Source organism: Strix aluco, chromosome 5 (assembly GCF_031877795.1).
Source record: "Strix aluco isolate bStrAlu1 chromosome 5, bStrAlu1.hap1, whole genome shotgun sequence".
Taxonomy (NCBI): Eukaryota; Metazoa; Chordata; class Aves; order Strigiformes; family Strigidae; genus Strix; species Strix aluco.
In genome coordinates, this window is record NC_133935.1 from 13,436,955 (window position 1) to 13,459,130 (window position 22,176).

At 46.6% G+C, this 22,176-nt stretch overlaps 2 protein-coding genes across 4 annotated transcripts in view; one reads left to right on the forward strand and one right to left on the reverse strand.

The window, feature by feature from the left end:
• The window catches only part of AGK (acylglycerol kinase), a 36,519-nt gene extending 32,786 nt beyond the window's left edge, over positions 1-3,733 (forward strand). For all 3 annotated transcript variants that reach the window (XM_074826009.1, XM_074826010.1, XM_074826011.1), the window contains exons 14-15: positions 1,431-1,515; positions 3,256-3,733. In XM_074826009.1, coding sequence (XP_074682110.1) covers positions 1,431-1,515; positions 3,256-3,393 — 223 coding nt within the window. In that variant the 3' untranslated portion in view covers positions 3,394-3,733. The remainder of the gene's footprint in view (positions 1-1,430; positions 1,516-3,255) is intronic.
• Positions 3,734-5,110: 1,377 nt separating this feature from the next.
• On the reverse strand, positions 5,111-21,728 carry DENND11 (DENN domain containing 11). Its single transcript, XM_074826008.1, has 9 exons — positions 21,478-21,728; positions 15,442-15,541; positions 14,197-14,355; positions 13,365-13,518; positions 12,969-13,107; positions 12,368-12,499; positions 12,028-12,178; positions 11,475-11,543; positions 5,111-10,364 (listed from the first exon to the last, which is right to left on the reverse strand). Exons 1-9 carry the CDS (start codon positions 21,704-21,706, stop codon positions 10,169-10,171), a joined length of 1,329 nt encoding a protein of 442 aa, XP_074682109.1. The 5' UTR covers positions 21,707-21,728; the 3' UTR covers positions 5,111-10,168.
• Positions 21,729-22,176: the final 448 nt, after the last annotated feature.

The following is a 22,176-nucleotide window of genomic DNA, read 5'->3' on the forward strand; positions in this document are numbered from 1 at the left end:
TAATTTATATTGCTGGGAGGATGTTTAGTTCCCTCACTTTCATTCATCAATCTTCTGATTAAAGCCAAACTTTCCACAGTTAATATTGCTTCTGTCCTTCCCTACCCTTTCCTTTGGCATCTTAGCTTTTCTTCCTTTGTCTTTGATTATCATCTCCTGTTTCAACCCTCTCTTCTCATGTTCTTTCTCTGTGATTTTCTGTGATTTTAAGAGGTGCTTGCATTCTTTAAGGCATATAAGACTTGGTATATAGGGAGTTTCTGACGTGGTTTTGTGACTTCTTTTCCTGGGCAATATTTAAATACACTCTTCTTTCATATCAGTCTACAGAACAGAAAAATTGGAGACAGCTGGCATTGCCTGTCGGAGGAATATGTGTGGTAATTCTGCCGTGCTTGAGAGCTGTGATATATTAACGCTGTAACTCTCTGCTGTCCCCTTTGCTATTTGTGTGTTGCTTTCTGTCTGTAGAGGGGCACAAACTGAGGTGTTACTGCCTGGGGCGTGGTGTACCCTTTGTCAAACGTCAGCCAAAAGGTTATGTGTGTTTTCAGTCAGGAGGCCAGAGGTAGGTCAGCGTACCCTAGAGCTTGTGCTTGCTCTGCAGCAGCACACGTTGGGAAAAGGAGTCACAACGTGCTATTCTTTAACAGTCGATCCAGTGACAGGACAGCAACCTAAGTCTTGAAAAAAACCACATGGCACTTGCACCATGAGCTTTCTAAGACAGGCAGCTGCCTTCTATGTGCTCCCATTTGACATCCACAGAAGTAGGAAAGTGGCACTTCCCTGAGTACAGTACGTAAATAAGAATCTCACAGGCACTGGAAGAGAGAGAGTAACTGGCAAAAATGGATAGATTGTTTGGAATGGATACAATGATAAGGTTTCTTCACAAGAATGATATAAAAGCAGCTGGTAAGAAACATCATGCTGACTGGTGTTGATGTAAAAAGCCAGGGTGGGGTTTGTTTGGTTTTTAGATGGTGATTTAGTGGTTCAATATAACTATAATTCTATCGGGTTTTTTGGCTCAGGGTTGTTTAGGTTGCTGGTAAGTTACATGGGTGTGTGGGATATGAGGAGATGGTAGTCGTTGCAGGAATTTTACAGTTCAGCATGTGAGGAGTGCAAAACGGTGCTATATGTTCCAGTATACGAAACTGTATGTTCAAATATAGTCAGTCAGCCTCGGAACAGAAGCAGGTTGGAGGCTGTCAGTGCATACTGATACATATTGACTGCAGCAGAAGAGGGAATGTCTGTTTTACTTTCTGACAGTTAAACCCGCAAATATTTGTATATATACATAACCTCTAAGTTTACCAAATGCATAGTGATTTACCAACCCACAATGACATGTCATCCCTAAAGATGTCTGTTTCCCAGAGAACTATGTCCTTACCTTACCTCTCTTTTGGTTTGAACAGAAGTCAAAAGATGCGTGATCCACATATGTGCCCCGAAGGGAGTCAGTGCATCCAAGCCAGCAGATGCATCTTGCAGCTTCCAGAGGTGAGAAGCTGAGGGAGCTGGAAAACTCTGTCACTTTTATTTTCTCATACCACTTGATGCTGCACATTAAGAAATCCCCACTCCAAATCTGGGAGGTTGATTACCCTGCCAGTGAGACACTCCCTCAGTGCAGCAACCAAGTCCCTGGCCAGGAAACACATACTGGTATTTCCCAAGAGGTCTGTAAACCAGAGGGGGAGCTTCATTCTGCCCATAAAGAGTGGCAGACCTTTTATGTAGACAGCAGTAGTGGTTGTAAAGGGTCTCTTACTCACATGTATTGCATATGCACACCTTCTTCTCCTTAGTATTGAAGACCTGAGTACATTTTGCCCTAGAAGGGATTGTGCTGTAGAGAAGATAAATATAGAAACTTTACTGAGACCAAGAAGGGTCAGACAAGGCAATGGGGCTCAGATCACTATAGGGAACTGTCTCAAAACTTTGAATAGATGAGGCTGAAAAAGAAGCCAAAGCTGTGTCCACCTATGTAATTTAGGCTAGTCTTTTGTTGCCTCGTAGAATGAAGAGGCTGTTATTGCAGCGTTGGGGAGGATGGTTTCTTGTTCTTATAAGGACATGAAATCAATCTCAGATAACTTCTATCTTCAAGTGATCTACCATTTGGCAAAGTAATTCCATATTAAGGGAGACTAGAATGTGGTGAAAGGTGAAAAAATCTGTCAATACCAAGTGAAAATCATGAATTATGATGTCATGATTAGCCAGCATCCTAACTTGCATCAAACTCATATCATGGTAATTTTGTGATTCTGAAAGAATTTTCTGGAGTGCGGAGTTAAGTGCAGCTGAGCCATAAGTAAGGGTTGTGGTATAAAATTAGGTGTTCATACTGCAGCTGCTGCTAAGATCCTCAGAGTATGTGTGCACGGCACAAAGCAGTGCTGTTCGACTCCATGACCTGTTTCTGATGAAGGATCTGGAGGTCGCTCAGATGAGTCTCACCAGCTTTGCAGAGAAGTGGGATATGTTGATCCAGGTGGACTGCTGTAGCTCTGACTTCCAGAACCTGTGTTACTTTCTCTAATCTGTGCTGTTCTGGTATGCAAGTTCACTTGGAGCTAGTTTGAGTAGCCACGTAACATAGCCCTACCTTGAGTCAAGTGCATGCAAAGCAGTCACCAGAGTTGTTTAGATAAAGTCAACCTGCCATTTTGATGAATGGTTTTAATCATTGGTGACTTTATCAGTATTAAAGAAAAACGCTTAAGAACATTCTACTACTGAGCAATTCCTGACCCATGAATTACTTTGCATCTCACGTTTCAGATCAATATAGTAAAACAATACCAAAAGGTGTTTGTAACATGGATTTAATAGGAGTTATTTAACAGGAACTGCTGCAGATTAGTTTGTGTCACCACTGGCAGACCAAGATCTAAGTGCATATAATTGTAGTTCCAATAGCAAAGAATCCTTCAGTATAAACAATGTGGGTCATTAAAGCTCCCTAGCATTTAATTATCACCAATTAGCAACTAAGTGAGGTAACATCTTATGCAACAGACTCTTAATATATTATGTGCCGTGAAAGATAGCTCTCACTGTCTTGTTGAGACCAAATGGGCTGGAAGGCACAGGGGAGGGGGTCATCTTGGTTAAGGCTCAGCTAAGTCTTCAACTGTAGTCTGTTAGTAAAAATCAGGTATCAGTATTATAGCATTGCTAAAATAATGTGTTCGATGTTTAACCCTGATCAGCACTGTTATCTGCACACAGGGCACTGAGGGATCCTTTGGCATTGATAATGAGGAGTATGAAGCTATGCCTGTGGAGGTGAAGCTGTTACCCCGGAAACTCCGGTTCTTCTGTGATCCCAGAATGAGAGAGCAGATGCTCCATGCAGCAGTACAATGAGAATTCCTGTCAAACGGGGCCAGTGTTTACCAGTCTTATCAGGGTCTCTTAGAGGCACATGAGACCTCATTAACTTGATTAACCCCACCAGACTAATAAGCCATTTGGCTATTTTTATGCACAAGGTACTTCCATTGGAAGTGGCTGATGTGGCTAGTCTCAAAGGGGTGAAAAATGTAAATGAAAGTCCTGAGAAATGCATGTTAACTTGATGGCATTTTTTTTTTTTTTCCCCCAAAGAAGTCATCAGTGTTCCATTTACAGCACTGCAGGCTGAGTGCTGTGTACCAGATGCTTCTTGCTTTAATGCAATTGTATATTAAAGTAAAATGAAAGCACACTTGTCCTTGCGTTTTAAGAGTTTAGGTCTACTTTACCTATCTATAGATCTCACAAAACCTGGGATTTTGGTAAAAATTTATTTTTGGGAAGTAATGCTAAGGAAGTCTATGAAATGTTGGAATTGCCACATTAAAACAGGTGGTTGGTTATTTACTCTGTCACAAAATAAATTGGAGATCAGTAATACAAAGCTTGAGAGGAAGTTTAAAAATTCCCCATATCTGGATATTTATGTTCTTTTTTTCATCTTGTCAGATTCAACAGCACAGAGTTCCAGTTAATAATATAGTAGAAATGTATTCCTTTGATCGAGTTTAGGTATATTACAGAGAAGCAAATTGGAAAATGTCATCATTGACCCAAAGCTATATGAAGTACATGTGGAAAGACTCCTTTAACAAGCCAAATGAGTCTTTTTTTGTAAGTATTCCTTTTATTCCTGTGGTAGTATAACACAAATAAGGGCATCCAAATAACTTTTATTATTCATTGTGTCTGGTTGCTCTTCTCTAATGTAAACAGTGCTCACCACTCCTTACACAACCTACATCCCCTTGAGCCTCAGTACTGTAATTAGTTTTCTTGCTTTTCTGAGCTTTTGTTTATAGCTTTGCTTTAACTGCTGAAAGGAAATACTATTGACTTAAGCAAGGTTGCTGGTTGCCCTTATTGTAACTTACAAGTTCACATGATTCTGCCTTGCTTATGGGAAGAAAAAAAAAAATCCTTATTTTTCTGATGTGATTGCTGTTTGTACATAGTCCCTGTGTTACACTGTGATCTAATCTAAGTTCATCTGTTGATTCTTTGCTGTAATCAGAATAAGGACATTAGTGAATTGGCTTCCAGCAGCTTTGTTGAAGACTGCATCCTGGCTGCATGCTGCTGCAACAGCATCCTCTGCTGGAGACTTGCTAAAGGAAAATACTTTGAAAGGGGGAGTAGGGTTGGTTTTCTGCATTCTGCCAAACTGAATGCTGTCCTTCCCTTGACTATACCGTGGAGAAACGAATTACCTAAGCTATTGGGACAAGCACCCATTCTTTTCTTGACCAAGATCTAGGGGAGTAGAAGCCTGCTAGTTCTTTTTAACAGTTACGCTGGTGATAGGGCCTGTGTTGTGCTTGCTTTCTTTTGATCTGCAGCAATTAAGAGTGCCCAGTGGACCTCTGAGTCATTCTCCAAGGAACATGTTGGCTGTGCTCTGCTCTTTTTGCTTGCCACAGAGACACCTGGAACGTTGCTCTGCAGCCACTGGCTCATTCAGAGTCGGGGCAGTTCTCACCAACTGAGTTCTTCCTCAAGCTGATGCTTCTGTAATAAAATCAGCAGTGTTTTTTTTTCCTCAAGTGGCAGGAAAGACAAGGCAGCAGCAGCCATTTCAAAAAGGTAAGCTTTAATTGTATTAAAAAATACCCATGTTTTAGTAAGCAGTTTCTCTACACAGCCACAGGCTTATGGGAGCAACCACACATCTGCAAGATGCAAACAACATCAGAGCTGTTAGAACTACAACCAGCCTGCTGCAAGGGGCAAGATGATAAGAACTAGCTTATGGGTCACCTGTACCATTTTACAGGGAAAATGACTCATTCTCTGCCATAGTATCAGACACACAGCTCCCATTACAATGTGATTCCTTGCTTGAGGGTAACCAAGAGCTCCCTTCAGAATTGGTATTGTTAATGCTGTTCTGATGTTGAAGTACCAAAGATCATCTGAGACACAGACTGATATTTAAATATTCATATCAGCATAAGTTGATTAGCTTGTATAACTACCATTGAAGTCATTCTTCCCCTTCCTCTGCAGTTCAGAGGTCTTCCAGTATGGGGTGGTTCTAGACCTCTGAATTGCAACATTCAGAGGGAGGTGTGAGGAAAACATTACATAAAATAAGCAGGGGCTGAACCCACTATCTACAGTGTTGAGGAGAGGACTCAGTTCTCATGTTTCTGTCTGACAGCAAGACAAGCAATTTTCTTTGTGTGAACTTCAAGACAGGAAGCAGGAGTAGAATCCTAGGTCCCACTCATGAAAACACTTACCCTGGCTTCAACTTACAGTCCAGTCTAGAAGGGCTTAAAATACTGCAACATAAATGAGAAAGAAGGATAACAACCTAATGATGGACCAGCCCAAGGCACCTGTTTATTTTAACCATGATTAAACCTTCCCATTTGAGTTGCATGTTGCATTAACGAGGACCTAAAATCCTGGCTCACAGGCATTTAGTACCCTCTGTTGTAGACAGACATATTCTGTTAAGTCAGTACATTCCAGTCCCTCACAAAAGACATGTGTGTTGTCTTCTCCCGTCATCACTAGACCACTAGCTTTGCAGGGGGGGACAGAAACAAGACAGCAATTTAACTTAGAAGTAATAGCTATGATGAGAGAATTTGGGTTAGTATGCATGCTTTGTACCTAGCTTGCATTAGGACAGAGTGCTCTTGCCCTCCCCTTCCCAGAGCAAAGCATGCCTGTCCCTTGCATAGTCTGTCACCAAGAGGGACACTGCTACTCCTAGTTTTTTGCCCATTAACTTTGGCAGTTCTTAAAATGGAAGCAGTATCACAGTAACACTGCTTTACAGAATAAGCTGTACAGTAAGCTACTTTATCTTGAAAAGGTGATGGAACTTTCTTCTGCCCTTAAGGATACTGGATAGGTGAGCTCATCTCCTGTGACAGCCATGACCATTGGCTCTACCATACACTGGAGTAACTACTTAATATTTTGTAGAAAAGAAGGTATTAGTATGTCTCTAAGACAAATCTGAACTCTAATTCAGTAAAATGCCTTTATCCTAGTATCTGTTTCAGTTCTTGGTTGTACTTGGCTCTGTGCAGCTTGGCCTAACCTTGCAGTGAGAAGACTTTTGCATGATTTAAGTGTCTGGCATGGTATCCCTTGTTCAGACTTAAAACCTAGCTTTTATTTCTCTTCCAAGCTTTACCTGCAATCCAGATAGTAATAATTCATTATTTGATTATACATTTTTAGTGCAACTTAAGATGCAATTATGAAGCTCTTGCTCCCCTGTTTAAACTCAAGCAAGTACCAACTGAGAACCTGCAATGGCTATACTATGACTTGGGTGTTAGAAGGAACACACATACCAGACTCTGTCTAGCAGGGCACAGGATATACATGGTTACTGTAACCACCATTCAACCTGGGCTCTGATCACAAGCGACTGACCAGAGGCATCACACCAAAGAAATTAAAGGCACCACTGTAAAGGCAAAGTACTTCAAATGGAGAAGAGGATTTTAGGGTAATCAGCAATATCCTACCTTATGCCACACTTCCCTCCCTCTTTTAATTCAAAATACACCAAGTAACTGTCTCCCAGCTGCTAGTATTCAAAAAAGCAACTATTAAGTGTCAAAGAGGGGATTTTAAATGTCTGCACTTAACTGTTTTACCTTGAATTATGTTATCTCCTGGAAAGATACTATTCAGTTAAATTGGTTCCAAATGAAAACAGCCTGCTGAAGAAGCCTTCATGTCCCAAGCTGTAGCCATTTGTTTGTATTACATACCCATTTATCAAGGATTTTCCACATGTGACAACAATAAAAGCAATGTCTATTAGAAAAGGAGAGTGCAGGGGGGAAGTTCTTTTGCAGTGAATCAAACAAGGAAGGGTTAGGAGAGAGAGAAGTCTCTGTTCAGTTTTCTGTCTTACAACTGTCTGACTTGTAGCAGTCACTTGCCAAGGGAGGCTGCAGAGAAACAAAATTACACAGAAGAACAAAATGGGCTGTAGCCATCCAACTGGGATGCAGTGTGGATGCTACTTTTACACTAATCTGCTTGCTTTGATGCTTCTTCATCAACCTACTGCTAGCAACTGAAGATGTAGTTTCTGGAAAGCAGAGGTTCAATAAACATCAAATAGTAATTGCGGGAGGTTCTGCTCAGTGGGCTCTATCAGTGCTGTCTGGTAGACCTCATGTGCTGACAGCTTGTGAACACAGCGCTCTAACGCAGGGTCTTCGAAAGCCTCTGACTGCAGAGGTTGTAAAATTTCAATGACAGATTAAAGGTTTGTTTCTGTTCAGTTCAGCAAAAGAACTACTGACATCAAAGAGAATAGAAAGTTATTAACAGCTGACCACAGCTGAACTGTAGCAAACCTTCAAGAAAGAGGAAGAATTGCTAGGCTAGTTTCAGTTCCTTTTTTTATATCTGAAGGAAGTCAAGTAAGTGACAGCAATACAGTGCCAGCTATACTTCCTCAGGGGTCTTCACTGCAGACAGCATGTTAAAACTAAGTGAAAGTTAGAAAAAAGCATGGAGATTGTGGGTCACTTTCATGCTAGAGGTGTCAGTTTAAAACCAAAGCCTTTTCTTAAGGAAGTGAGACTGGTCTTTCCATTAAATGATACTCAGATCTGGGTTTTTCCTCTTTCTCCATTTTTTCCCCCAACCTTCTAAGGATGATTACATTACAGTTGTGAGCAACCAGCAATACAAGCAGCAGCATGTTTTCTCCTGTACAAAAACATCCAAAGCCCTGAAAAAGCAGGCAGGGGAACAGCTGCTCAGAGACAGGCAGATCACAGGAACGTAATACGCTGAAGGTCCTACGAATGAACTGTGCAATAAGCCTTGTGAGGCCCCTGATCCCACACCTCACTAAATCCTCTGAATCCACAGCAAGCAAAACTACCCCTTTGCTGCAGATAAGACAGCCTTCAAGGAAAAACAGGACATGCCAGCCTCCTTCCTTCCAGAGGAGACAATTCACAGAGGGTCTACTTGGAGAACATTTGCTTCACCTGTTTTAAAAAGAATTAGCAGGTGAGACTTTGGTGGTACAGGCTCTGTCTCATCCTCTAAAACGCTAGGATAAATGGATACATCAGCTACAGTTTGCATTTCTACAAACTGCAGAAAGGCTCCAAGGGTACTGGAGTCTGTTACAGTAGAAGCAGCAACTAATTAGCTATAGCCACAGTTCAGGAAGAACAGTTGGCTTAAAGCTGATGCTACTACTGGCTGAAGAATTTTGCGTGAAGCAGCATATCACACCTAGAACCTACAGTACCATTCTTGGATTTCACATGGTGAAGGGATTACTCTTTACTGGGATAGCCTTTCTGGAAGTAACTACTGGTCCTTCATGAACTGAATCCTATTCTTTTCACAGCACATGAATAAGAAACTGTTCATCTGCTTCTACAGCTTCTCTGCCCAGGAGAAAAAAGGCTTGCTGGTAGACATTGCTTCTAGCAGCTGTGCCAGTTAAGAACACCAAACTCCAAGGGAACCTCTTGTGAACTGCGAAACCATTCCAGCTGAAAGGTTACATACTGCTCGCTCTCTTACACTGAAAGCCAAAGACAGCAGCAGGCAGTGCTAAAGGCTGGTCGACAAAAGGAGGAAAGCAGTGTTAAAGCAAAGGAGTGACAAGTACTATCTGCTACAAAGGAAGGGCTAGTGACATTAGTTAAAGCATACTTAATCAACCCAGTCCAGCTCAGCACCATCTGAGCTGAGGCTGGAAAACATAGTGACTGCAAGGTGGCTCAGTGATGTTGGTCCCTGTTAAATGGGAGACCATCTTGCTGGTTTGAAGATCTTAAACCAAAACAGCAGCTGTGATGCAACTAAAAACCAGAGGAAGCGGTAGGAGGGATTAAGTAGAGATGGTGCTCTTCTCCAGCTATGAGATAGGTAGGTATAGTCTTTGCCAGTTTATACCACCTCAAATGCTGGAAGTGAAACGGTGCTGCTCTGGTAAGCAAAGTCATAAGATCCTGTAGCACCCCCTTATCCCAGACTTGCTTCTGCCATTGATGAGGAAGGGTGGCTTTATTCCAACTTAGCTCCTAAAAGTTGGTGGGGGATATTTAAAGGAGTCCTGGTTTTTTATCATTGGTTTAACTGTGCCCACCAATAAACATGGTAGGGCAGGTGTTTTATGAGACTGGGCCACTATCAGCCTGTGCTGAAGCTCTCTTCGGTCCCCAAGTGGAAGAGGGGATGATAGGAGGGTTTTCCAGTCAACTCTTGAGAGCTCAGCGACAGCATTTCACATTGGTCCCCATCAGACAAAGTGCTTTCCTGAAGTCTTCAGCCCTCAGGTATCCAGGCTAGGCCAAAGCCTAGCTATCACTGGCAACAGTGAGGATTGGTGCAAAGGTGCCACTGGTCCTATCTAAAGGAAATCAAAAAAACCACAAAAGAGAAAGGGAGACAAAACAAAACAAAGCCTGGAGCAGGTACTCTTTGGGAAGTAGAGGAGGGAAAAAAAAAAAATCATCACATTTTGTTTTAAAATTATAAATACTCTCCATATAAAGTTATTAAATAAAATGAGATCCGTCCAGTGGCTGTGGTGAGTTCCAGTGATCCTCCTAAGCAATGTCTGGTAGTCTTTAAAAAGTGATCTTTGCTCCCCATCTCTCTTGCCCTTGGTTTAAGTGCAGCAGGGGTTGTCAATGACTAGCATAACATCAATGCCATACACTTCCAGCAGGTCCATAAGGAAACTTCGATCCCCTTGGGGATCCAGGCCCATGCCTCGTGCGTGGTCAGCTGTCAGCGTCTTGTCCTGGCTGGCTGACACCTCCATCAGCGTCTGAAATATGCGGTTGTTCTGCTCCATGAAAAACCTATAGGATAAAGTCAGCTAAGGTGATGGCACTGGGCCCCCAAAAAAGATAGCATATTTACCAAACAGGCAGCAGAGCCCCAGAACTGCATTTAACCCCCTTGAATCATAGATCCCACCTTCTTAGGTGATGTTGTAGTAGCTTTCCATCCACCCTATGGATGACCCAGAATAAACAGATAAAGCAGTAATTTTTAGTTTACAGCAGTGCTTCTGTCCGGCTGATTTATGGTAGGCATTGCATCCTCAGAAGCAAGCCACGTTATCAGCTAATGTGTACTTTGTGGTAACCAAGTGGGTACACCAGACCTATAGCTCCCATAATGCAAAGGAGGAAACTTGTCATCCATCTAGCAAGCCACTGGGTAAATAAGTTCCCCATTGCTGGTGCAGAACACAGCAGCTGCTGTGCTACTGAGAGCTACTGCTTTACTAGTGCTTTCCTAGGAACGTGTAAGGCTGCTCATAAAGAGCTCTGACTACATCTGCGCGGCTCAACGATCAGAGCTCTGCCCTGACAGCCCTTCACACAGTTTCACCCCATTACTTCTCACCTGCTGCAGACTGTGAACAATAGCAACAGGCAGTGAAGGTGGTGGAGGCTTTCATCTAATTCTGTACCTCAGGCACTACACCCAGTTCTGGATCCGCTGTTTGCCAAGTACAAAGCCAGCCACATCAATGGGCCAGTCCTTCACACGCAGGTCTTATCTCCGCACTGTACCTCCCCCAGCACGGTACACTGCCTGCTTCCCACAGACACTATCCTTTCCTGAGCCAAATGTTCTGGCATGAAAAGTCCTATGGTGCTTATGTTTTCAAAAATGGGAGGGGATTCTTGCATTTCTAATTGTGTTTTTAAAATTCCTTCTCCCTCCCAGCACTTAAGAGACCCCAGTGGAGACTAATATGGCTGCATTTGGCTTCTCAAATGATGATCTGAAGAGGAAGAGCCAGTTTGGTTCTTTCATCCCTAGAGGAAGACGGCTGACTATGGAATTACGTTAACCATGGTGTTTCATAATGTGCCAAACCAGTGCAACATGAAATCAGTGAAAGAGGCTCCCTAAACCTAACGGTGACCAACTAAGTATTAGAGGTAGCCACTCACAAGATGAAAAGGTCCTCTTCACAGGAGCTACAGTCCTCACCCACCTCTTGAGAATACATTAACATCTGCCTGAGAGAAGGGAGACAGATTAATTGCACATACCTACAGTGAACCTCAAAGCATTATGAGAAGACAAGGTTTACAACTAAAAACTTCACATCCATTTTTTGGAGACCAATTAGACTTAACAATGTCGCCCCAATATCTGAGGCAACAGGGTAGTCTTTATAAGGCACTGGACTAGAAAGCAGCCGGTTTTCAGTTTTGTTACTGATCAGTGGTGAACTGATGGTGAGTGACAACCTCTGCTTCTCTTCCTGCCTTCTATCTGCTCCATCAGCTCACTGGCAGAGTGACTGTATGTGTGCAGGGTGCCCAGGGGCTCTCATACCAGTCAGCTACAGTGGAACCAGCATCTCAAAGAGATGAGCTGAAGCAGTGGGAAACTTTGAAAATACTGAGACAAGAAGGAAAGCGCAAAGCAGCAGTGTACTCTTTATATCACACTGCTCTCCCCTGTCAGGACCAGGACCACCCAGATGTCCATTATTACCTCTGGTCATTGAGCCGTCGGTACTTCTCCTTGTCAGCATTGTTAATTTTCAGGAGTGGTTGCAGATGCTCATGATGCGTCTTCACATTCTGGTTGTCCACATAGACATCATAGAGATCCCGTTTCTCCTCAAAGATCTTTTCTGTTGTACCTGCCAAAATCCAAGAAGACTTTCAGAGCAGCATGTTGCTTTCCCAGCAGACCAACTGTTCTCTCCTGCTTTCATAGTTAGTCATTCCATGCACATCCTATTTCTCATCAGTTTTATTCCACAGTCTGGTGTCTCAAGACATTTTGCAGCCTGAAGTTAAAAACGTCACACCTAATCCATCATACTTACAGGCCACATATGATACTTCTGTCTCCAGCATTTCTATGTCTGCCACATTCACATAGAAGAATGGTTTGGACTCTGGGACAGTTCCTCCAAGACCAGGCAGAGAAACATTGGCAAGGCAACAGCAGCAGTACACTGCAGACAAGAGAAGTACATCCTGAGATGCTTTCAGTATTCCCTCAAGGGTGTTCTGGACCCCACTCACTCAGTTCTCTCGCACACTTCTATGAAAACAATGGTTAGAGCTTTGAAATGCTCCTGAACACCAGAACTTGTCAAGTGGGGACATCCTGTTTTGGGTAGGAAATAGTCAGTTCTCCCATAGGAATCCCAAGTTCTAGATTCCACGAATTCATTCAGCACTCTTACTGTCCTGTGCTGACAGGAACTGTGTTTGACAATGCCAGTAGGTCCTTACCTGAAAGGCCTGAAGAAAAGCATTTTGTAGGAAATAGGTAAGCGTAGGCTGAAGGGTATCTTCACAAGGAATGGTTGTGATGGTTTTTGAAGACCTGCATGGCGTCTATCCCCTCAGTACCCACAGGCATTTCTGCAGTGCTTCAGCCTACTAGATCAGAGCTCTGCAGTGTCCCTGGAAACATACCTCTATAGCAGACAACTCCAACTGGGGGTGGTGAAAATATCAATATGCGCTTGCGCAGCAGGGCAAACTTCCAGAGGACAAGGATCTGCTCACCAAAGAATTTGATGAACTGAGACATGCAGCCAGCAGGGTGTGTGATCTGCAGGTGGAGGGAAAGGGAAGAAAACAGCTCAGAGGTGAAACAGGGACACATGCACAGATGCTAAGTCTAAATGTGGGAGCAAGACCAGCACACAGCAATGACAGAGAACTGCAGCTTGTAACAGTCCAAGTAACAAAATCTTATCTAAAGCAGCCTACAAAACGCTGGAGTGACTGCTTATATAAAGTATGAGACACCAGCAAGGAGCAGCAGCACATTGCCCATTCCTGCAAGCCTCAGAGCACCTGCCTCACCTTCATCTCTGGGTACATGTATCTGTGGATGGACGGCAGCCAGTGAACAGGTTGCTGAGAGTTGGGGGTGCCCTTGCTATCAGGGAGAACTCCTTTCTTGTCATCATAGAATGCTTCTAGATGGGAGTAGTGCCCTGGCATCTCCAGCTGGTGTCTGGAAAAGAAAGGAAAAAAGGGGAGATCTGTATTGTCTCCAGACTCTACTGATTTAGTGCCTTGCCCCCAGCCAACATCTGCTTTCCCAGCTAGCACAGGAGCCCTAGGTGCCTCAGTGGCACAGACTTAGCCAGAAGGGCAGCCGAAGCGTCAGGAGCAACACCAGCTTTCAGAGCAGCCAGGGAACACAGGCAGGACTGAAGCAGACAGCGAGCCAATGTCTGCATAGTACTGACCCCATTTTAAGTCTGCTCAGGTAGGAACAGCTTTCCCTTCCACCATCACCATTTTCCCTGCCAGGCCCACCCAACACAGCTGAAGCACACACCTAGCCAGGATCACCACTGTAGGTTTAGAAGTCTCTTGTGAGCCCTTAGTAAAATGGTTTTCAGAAGGAGAAAAGGAGACTTGTCCTCTCAACTCTCCCCTTGACACTTACATCCACACAAAATAAGTATTTGACTAGCCTGTTGGCAATGAACAGACTGCTGTTAATCAGTTCCTTGTCTCCTTCCTGTTGTGAACCTGAAACTCTTTCTGGAGAAGTAGTCATTCAAGGAAGTCATACCTCAGCGTTGTAGCCAAATTCTCACTCACACCCAAAACCGCTCTCCATCGAGGCAACGTTACCTCTCCCAGGTGGGGAGTGGCCAGTCCCATTCCCAAGGGAACTTACCTGACCTGGTTCTCCAGGAAGTGCATGTACCTATACAGCAGGGTGTAGGAAGGAGAGAGAATTCCCACAGACTTCATGCGGGCACCACGCTCTAACTCACTCTCCACGGGCATGTTGGCAAAGCAGGCCAGGCCAAAACAGAGCCCTTTCCGGAAATAACTGGAGACAAACGTTTGACAGAAGGGTTAATGTTAAAAAGAGGGAAAAGAAATGAAGAAAGATAGGTAACTGACTGCTAAAAATACTGATTTGGGAACACAGTTCCTTCTTTAAGGAATGCTGTCAAATCCCACCCTGCTATGCAAGGGCTGAGGACAGGCCTTGGGTGTGCTAGTCTTCTCAGGAAGATGACAGGACATTTAAGGCAAGAGTTCCCAGGAGTTCCCACTAAAGCCCCTATGAGCCACATCACAGGCTGGTAAGGAACGCAAGAAAGGAAAGAACTTGGAAGGCAGACCAACAGAGGATGCAAGACCCAGTCAATGCCGGGCCCTTCTTCCAAGGAAGAAAAAAAGCCCGCAGTGCACAAAGTTCTGAGTACAGTCCAGCTACCTTGTTGTTATTTTGGGTGCCAGAACATTGAAGCATACTCTAGTTGAGTGCAAGGGTTCATTTCACATGCCTTTGAGAAAGTAACTGTTATTCCTCACCAAAAGGAATTGTTACACTGTGATTCATTGCAAAACATTGCTGCATTGCAACACTGGGTTAATAAAAGGATGGGAATGCAGAAAATTCCTAGCTTGTCTTTCCACTGAAGGAAGCAGCTAGCAAAGAAGAAAGTGAGCAAGGACTGTTTATCACGACATTTAAAGGATCCAAGAGCACTGGCAGAATTAAGAACCTTTTCCTAAGTCCAGTTCCCTCAAAATCTTCCCATTTCAGTTCTGCCATTCTTTCCCCTTCACCCCAGGCCTCTGCTGACAGTCCCAATAGTGGCAGCGCAGTATGATTTGCCCAATATGCATTAAAATTTGCACACCACTGAGAACTGGCCTGCCCCATTCACCAGTGGCCTCCACAGCCCAAGCTGTTACCGCAGATCCCCACAGCTAGCTGGTACTTGATACGATGTTGACATGAGTATCTGAAGAGTATCTTTGTCTCAGCTAGATACAGTTTAGCAGCACATTTATGCAGGAACTTAACTTCATAAACGATACTCTTCTTGCATGTTCTGAATGAAGGGATGGTGGTGTAGATGTATGGCCAAGAGATGAGGTAATACAGCTCAGACGTACTCACATGAAATCTGACTGGATTTTGTGGGACCCGCTTGCCATGGATTTGAATTCTACACCTTCCAAATCAATATCTTGGGGTAAACACCACTCCACCATGTTGCCTGCAGAGAAGCAAATTTATTTGGGTAAACTTGAACACAGTACTCATTTCTAAAGGACAAACACCAGCAACAGAAAGTTGTTGCTTTTACATCACTGGGATGCCAGTAACAGTGCACTAATGCAACTCCTGAAATACTAAATTGTCACAGACAGTAGCTGACATACTGTACTCCTCACATCTCTTGCAAACATTACTTGTTGCAGCACAACACCCAGATATTGCAGGACTTCTGGAGTCGTTTCTGAAGCTAGTGCTATTTTGTGGATTTATCCTTTATAAGCTTAACCACAGAGCAGCTACAATTTTACCAGACAGTGGACAAGCTGTGGTATTAACCCTGTTCCACTCAGGCTGTCTACACGAGCATCCGATATAGGAAGAACCCAAAGTACAGACTGCTGCTCTTTAGGATGAGTTTCTGCAATAGCTCATACCACCATCAATATTGGCTTTTGCCTGTGCTTGGCAGGGCTGGTCAAACAGGAACCCCTAAGCCAGCATCCCAGTCATCACAACTTCCCTGGAATCTCTCATATTTTGTTTAGGGCAGGAGGAGTTAGCTGAAGCTTCATATGGAGGCTGAGGTGACCCAAGCACTGCAACATGTTTGTGCATGCTAGAATAACCAAACAAAAAAGCACATAAATTACAAGGTAGATCAAGATTAGCAAACATCTGTCACCTGCCAACCCAGCCAGAAAGCATGGAGTTGTTCAGTGGAAAAGGCCACCTGATGAGCCTGATCCTGGAACAGATCTGATATCAGAGAAGTCACAAGAAGTCCCCCAATGAAATCCTGCTCTGCCACTTGCAAGTTTACCACGGACAAAAAAGGGGGACTTCTCACACTCTCCCATGCCAGCATTTCAGAGTGTAACCTGCTCATCTGGACACTCCCACTGCACCGAGATATGGTCCAGGTTTACCCACTGAGTTTCTGTTCTCTGTCAGTCTGCCCACAGCAACATCATTTGAAGTAATGTGGCTTAGTTTTAAAAACAAAGCAAACAAATATTCTTCAGTATAATGCAATGGCAGATGCAGTACAAAGATGCTTTCTACCGGTACAGTCCTTCTGCCGCCCTTTAGGGTAAGCACCCCAGCTGTGCTTGCACAGACAGTGTACCTTTGGAAGGGCCTTACACTCAGCTGAGACTTTTAGAGATATTTAAATATGAGGCCGCACTTCTGAAGCCTGTCTTTTGTCTTATTACTCATACTGCACAAGTATATGCATGCACTCTCGCACAGGAATTGGGCTTAGCTACTGACATTTAAATAGGCTATTTTTCTTCTCACATAGATACTGTATTCAGCAGACCTCCCCCAACCTGCCTAGCAAGGACTTCAGAAAAGCAGCAGCGTTAAGCGTGGCAACAGGAGAAGTTTTGCATCCAACTATCCACAAGTAGACCTCTCCCACAAAGCCGGGCTGGCTGGGGAGCAGTGGCAGCCTCGTGACCTCGAGCACAGCTCTGTGCAATCACACACGAAACCACAGAGCTCTGCTGTAAAGCATCTTCGCCTCTGAGGCGTGTGAAAGGCTGGCAGAGAAAGCCAGTGACATCATGTCAGCCTGCGCGGGCCCCTGTAGGTTTTGCATATTATATATAGATGTTGGCTTTTGTTGTTTTGGGATTTTTGTGTGTGTGTTTGGCTTTCTTTTTAAAGGCACAAGACCCTTCCTTGAAAGAGTGAGGAAGTCAACTCTTGAAACTGTTGTCTCTTAACCACAAAATTATGTTTAAAGCCAGATCCGCTTTTAAGTCTTGCATTGCAGAGAATCACTTATTGGTCATTACCTATAGATTAATAGATCAATACACAAGAGCGCCATCAAGCAAAGGAAACTGTTTGACTTTGTTCAGTTTAGTCACAAACACTACTGTCAGGTATAACATCCACTACAGAGGTGTTGAAGTGGACATGGCCCAAACAATGTCTGTTCTGCAGCAGTGAGAAGGAAAAGATGCCTTGAAACAGAACCTTACCCTACACGTGACCACAAAACCAACTTGCATATCGTGCAACTATTTTTTTTTTTCTGGGATTGTGGGAAGCAACCCACACCTGTGCTCCTGGCCATTCCTCACGCCACCTTGCCCTATGAACGTACAGGTGACGTGGCAGTAGGAGAACAAACACGGACGTAAAAAAAAAAATTAAGAAAGTTGGTCTGGTGAAACAGGAGAGCAAACAAAGGAGAGACTTCACCCAGACGCAATAGCGGCTGTCAGCCTGCCCGAGAAACCGGAGGAAGGAGGAGGGAGCGATGTTGTAGAAAAACAGGAAGCATTGCCCTTCCCCGCGCGGAAAGCGGCTCTCGTGTGCATGGGAAACTTTCCAAGTGAGAGTCACCCAGCAGTAGAGAGCAGGCGAGTCGTTTCACTGAGAGTCAAATCTGCAGATCTGGAGATCTCTTGGGAGCTATCTCCCAGCTCCAGACCAGGTCAGAATCAGCACTCTCAGTTTCTGCGGCGCAACATTAAGGATGTCCTTCCTCTCTTGTATTTTCTCTCCCCTGGGTTTTCACATCCTTACAGAAATGGCGATAGCACTAGCGTTTGGTGGGCATCATCTGGCCCTCCTCGCCATTAGATATTTCCCAGGATCTTTAGGGTCTCCAGCTGTGCAATGCTACCATGTTGTGGCAGGACACAAGAAGCATGAAGTGTGATCCAGCTGTCGCACTACTCCGTTTCTTATATGGAAGAAGTGTGGAACAGAAAACCAGAATATTTGCATGTCCACTGGTACAGAACATATTACTTCCCTCTCTTCCCTCCTCGTCTCCCTCCATTACTCACATGACCCTTTAAGCCAATAGGCTGTGTGGGACCTCCGCAAGGTTGACTATCATCATCTCCATCACAGAAAAAAAGGCTAAGAAGGTTCAGCCTCTTTTCGACTATTCTGATCTGACAGAGTTGATGAGGCCATGGACTTTGCTTCACCTTTATCTCCCTCCCAAAGCAAAATTTATTGCCCTATTTTTTTTTTTTCCACTTACTTTACCCAAGACAAGTAGGAGCCTTGGAAAGCACACGTGCCAACCTCATGCCAAATAAGTCACACCTACCAGATGTATCCCCATTGCTGCCCGAGAGTGTTGGATCTTTTGTTGCCACCTGCCCAAGGAAACACCCACTCTACGAAATTCAGCAGCCTCGTTAAAGCCCCTCGTGACCATGCTCTTTAAGGGGCAGTGTTTGCACAGACCCGGTGCACAAAGTGTCAGAGCATTCCCAACTTGTCACTCCCTGAAGGAGGGGACTTCCAAAGGGCGGGGAGCAGCGAGAAGATGGCATGGTTGGCTCCCAGCCTGCCACCATTCTGCACTTAATTTACAGTTCACTTTCTGCATTAGTGCAAGACCTGTCTTTGTAACAGCAGTGAAAAGAGCTCCTTCTCACGTGCCACAAGGTTCACCATGCTGGAGGTGAGGACAGCAACACTGATTTAGAAGCTGCCTCTGGTTCTTATGTTTGGCCACTCGCACGAGCATCAGCAGAGTCCCGGGGACACCAAAACTGTAACAGTGGCCTGGCAACCCCATAACCTACTTTCATGAACTTATCACATGCAACTGATAGATACAGTGAGCTTGTCTGCTTCAAGCCAGTCTAAATTTAGGAAGAAAGCTGTCATGTTCTTTATTAGCGTAGTAACCACTTCATCCTTCTACTGTAAAACATCTCTCACCCACTTGCTTGCCTGTATTTGAGCAGGCATTACCTGCCACAACTACCCTCCCAGCCACCACCAGAGATGGTGCCTGAGCAAGCTACCAATGGGGATCTGCTGTACTTTTCCTGGGCAGGATCAAGCAGGTTTCCAGCTCAGACAACTGGATGATCTGCTTTAGGTCACACACAAGGACCAGATACCCTTATGAGTATTAGAGAAGTCCTTCATGCCATCTGATGTGGTTGACCCAGGAATTCCTATATCCCCTTTCTGAACCTAGCAAGCTCACACCACTACAGCTTCCAGATCTTTTTCCCAAGTCCACACCCTCCATAGGGCACTTCGCCCTCCCCCTGTGAAGCTGACACTTGTTGATGTCCTACATTCAGCATCCACGTTGAATACCATCAGGAGGCTGAATCTTCCTGGACTTGACAGACTACTCCAAGGCTGATGACACCCAGCATTAACTGCACATCAGATGTGAGAAGCGCTGTTTCCCAACTTTCCCTGGACTTCATTCAAAGCAACAGCTGGTTCAGACAAACTTCTGAGAAAGCTCAGCTTTCTGCCAACCAAGAAAATCTCACCATTTCATAGAAGGCATATGCTCTCAGATTGAAAGACAACCTGCTGTTGCTGCAGTCATCCGGACTCTTCCATGTTTTGGATACTTATGAGAAACACCTCCCCTTTCCATCTCCTGTTGGAAAGATGACATCTAATCTCATTTCGGATTTTGATAAGTCAAGAGCCTGACCTGTAGACTGAAGACACCTCTCTCTGGTGCAGCCTGAAATGGGTAACTTCTTGAAAGCTGTTTGGTGTTTCAGGACATAGTGGCCATGCTGTCTGGCAGTGTACATTTCTGACAGCACGTCACACCTGGGTCTCTGTTCTCTTCACTACTTCCTTGGGACTTTCAGTTCAAGACTGGGATTCAATCTTCACTATCAGGGCCCTCTTGTGAGCATGATGTCAGGTTACCTCCCCCTTCCACTGAAGAAGCCCACCATGCTTTATAGAGCTTTCCTGCCTCTAGTACTTCTGCTGTGGATTTGCTAAGAAAGTGTCTGTCTACAGAGGAAAGAGGTGCTCGCTCCCAGGTCTGGATGCAAAAGGGCTTCTGCATCTCCCAAGCTACCTCCTAAACTTTCTGATCATACCAAGACTTTCAGCTATGCCCCACTCTGGCCTTTGCAGCCCAGGTTGGTGCCAGGCAGTCAAAAGACCCAACGATCTGTCTGGGGACATCAGAGCCCTAAGCACAAGTACCTGTGTCGACAGATGCGAGGCAGGCGCTAACTTCCTATCTGTGTCATAACATCCTGTTTTGTGGATACTGCTACAGCAGCAAGACCAAGAAAACAATGTTAAGGTGTTTCCAGAAACGCTGATGTGCAGACTTGAAATTAATAACCTGTCAGTAAAAGAAGTGATACAACACCAAGGTCCGACAGCGCTGAGGGAGATGGATATGGCAGTGAAAGTCAGAAAATAGATTCCCTTGCCCCTCTCCTCTGCCCTCCTGGGTCACAGCACTCCACTCTAAAGCACTAAGCGTCCCAGAGGTCCCACCAGAGGCCAGCCTCTAAACACACAGGTCACCAGGAACCACACAGCCGAGCTGCTGCCGCTGCCGGGGTCCATGCCCTGCGCGCCTGCCGGATTTACACCCGCCATAACCGCCAGCCATCGCCGCTTGCCGCCGAGAGGGGTGCTCCGGGGATGCTGCTAACAGGTTGGTGCCCCCCCAGGCAGCGCTGTGCAGAGGCTCGGCCCGAGGCCTGGGCGCTGTGCGGGGCGCAGGGGGTGCCCCAGCGCTGTCCCCACGGTCCCGGTCCCGTGTTCCCGCTGCGGAGCGGAGCTACGCCCGTCCCTGCCCGGGCACCGGCTCTCCCCGGAGCGGCGCCTTCCTCCCGCCACAAGTTCTTCTCAGCGGGACGGGGCCCAAACGCCATCCCCCTCATCCTCCGTTTCCGGCAAAGCCCCGCGGCCCCCGGTGCCCTAGCGCACCGCGGCGGGTCCGGCGGGGGCAGCCCGGCTCCCCCACGCCGCCCTCCGCCAGGGGCCGGCGACACTGCCCTCCGACGCGGCGCGGGGGGGAGCGGTCCCCGCAGGAGGAGGGATGCGGGACCCGCAGCCCGGCCCCGGCCCCGCATCCATCTTACGCCAGCGGCACCGGGAGCCCCAGGCCCGCCCGCTGCAGGCCCCGGCGCAGCCCCCCACCCCCCCGGCGCCCCTCACCCGTGCGGGGGTCGAAGGTGACCACGAAGACGGCCACGATCTGGTCCTCCTCCGCCTCCGCCCGCGGCGGCCCCGCCGCCTCCGCCGGCCCCGCGCCGCCCCACGGAGCCGCGCTCCAGCCGCCGCCGAGCCGCCGCCCGCCGCCCGCCTCGGCCGCGGGCGACGGCGCCGACACGGCGGGGCCCTCGGCCCAGAAGAGCAGCGGCGCTTCGTCTGCGCGCTCCACCATGGCCGCGGCCCCCGGCCCGCACCGCGCCGAGCCCCGCCGCGCCGCGCCGCACCCCCCGCGCCGCACCGGCCGCCGGCGGGGGGCGGCTCCGGGGCGGGGACGCCGCGGGGGCGGGGACGCGGGGGGACACGCCCTCGACGCGGGGGGCGGGGCGTGCTGTCGGGGAGGCGGGGCTTGCCGCCGGGGGGCGTGGCGGGCCGCCGGGGGCGCGTTTTTGCGGGGTGTGATGAGGCGGTGCCCGCGCCGGGCTGGGGGGCAGCAGCAAGGGCCTGGCGAGGGGTCCCGAGTGCTGTGCCCCCCAGTGCCGGCTCCTGGAGGGTCGTGGGAGGACCAGGGGCTCCCTAAGACAAGGCACCCTGCCACCCCGTATGTCACCCCCTCCCGGAAGGCAGAGCTGGCCGCCCGCCTTCTGCCCCCCGGCCTGCCGCCTCCCTGAGAGGAGCGCTGAGGGGAGCCCTGTCGGGGCCGTC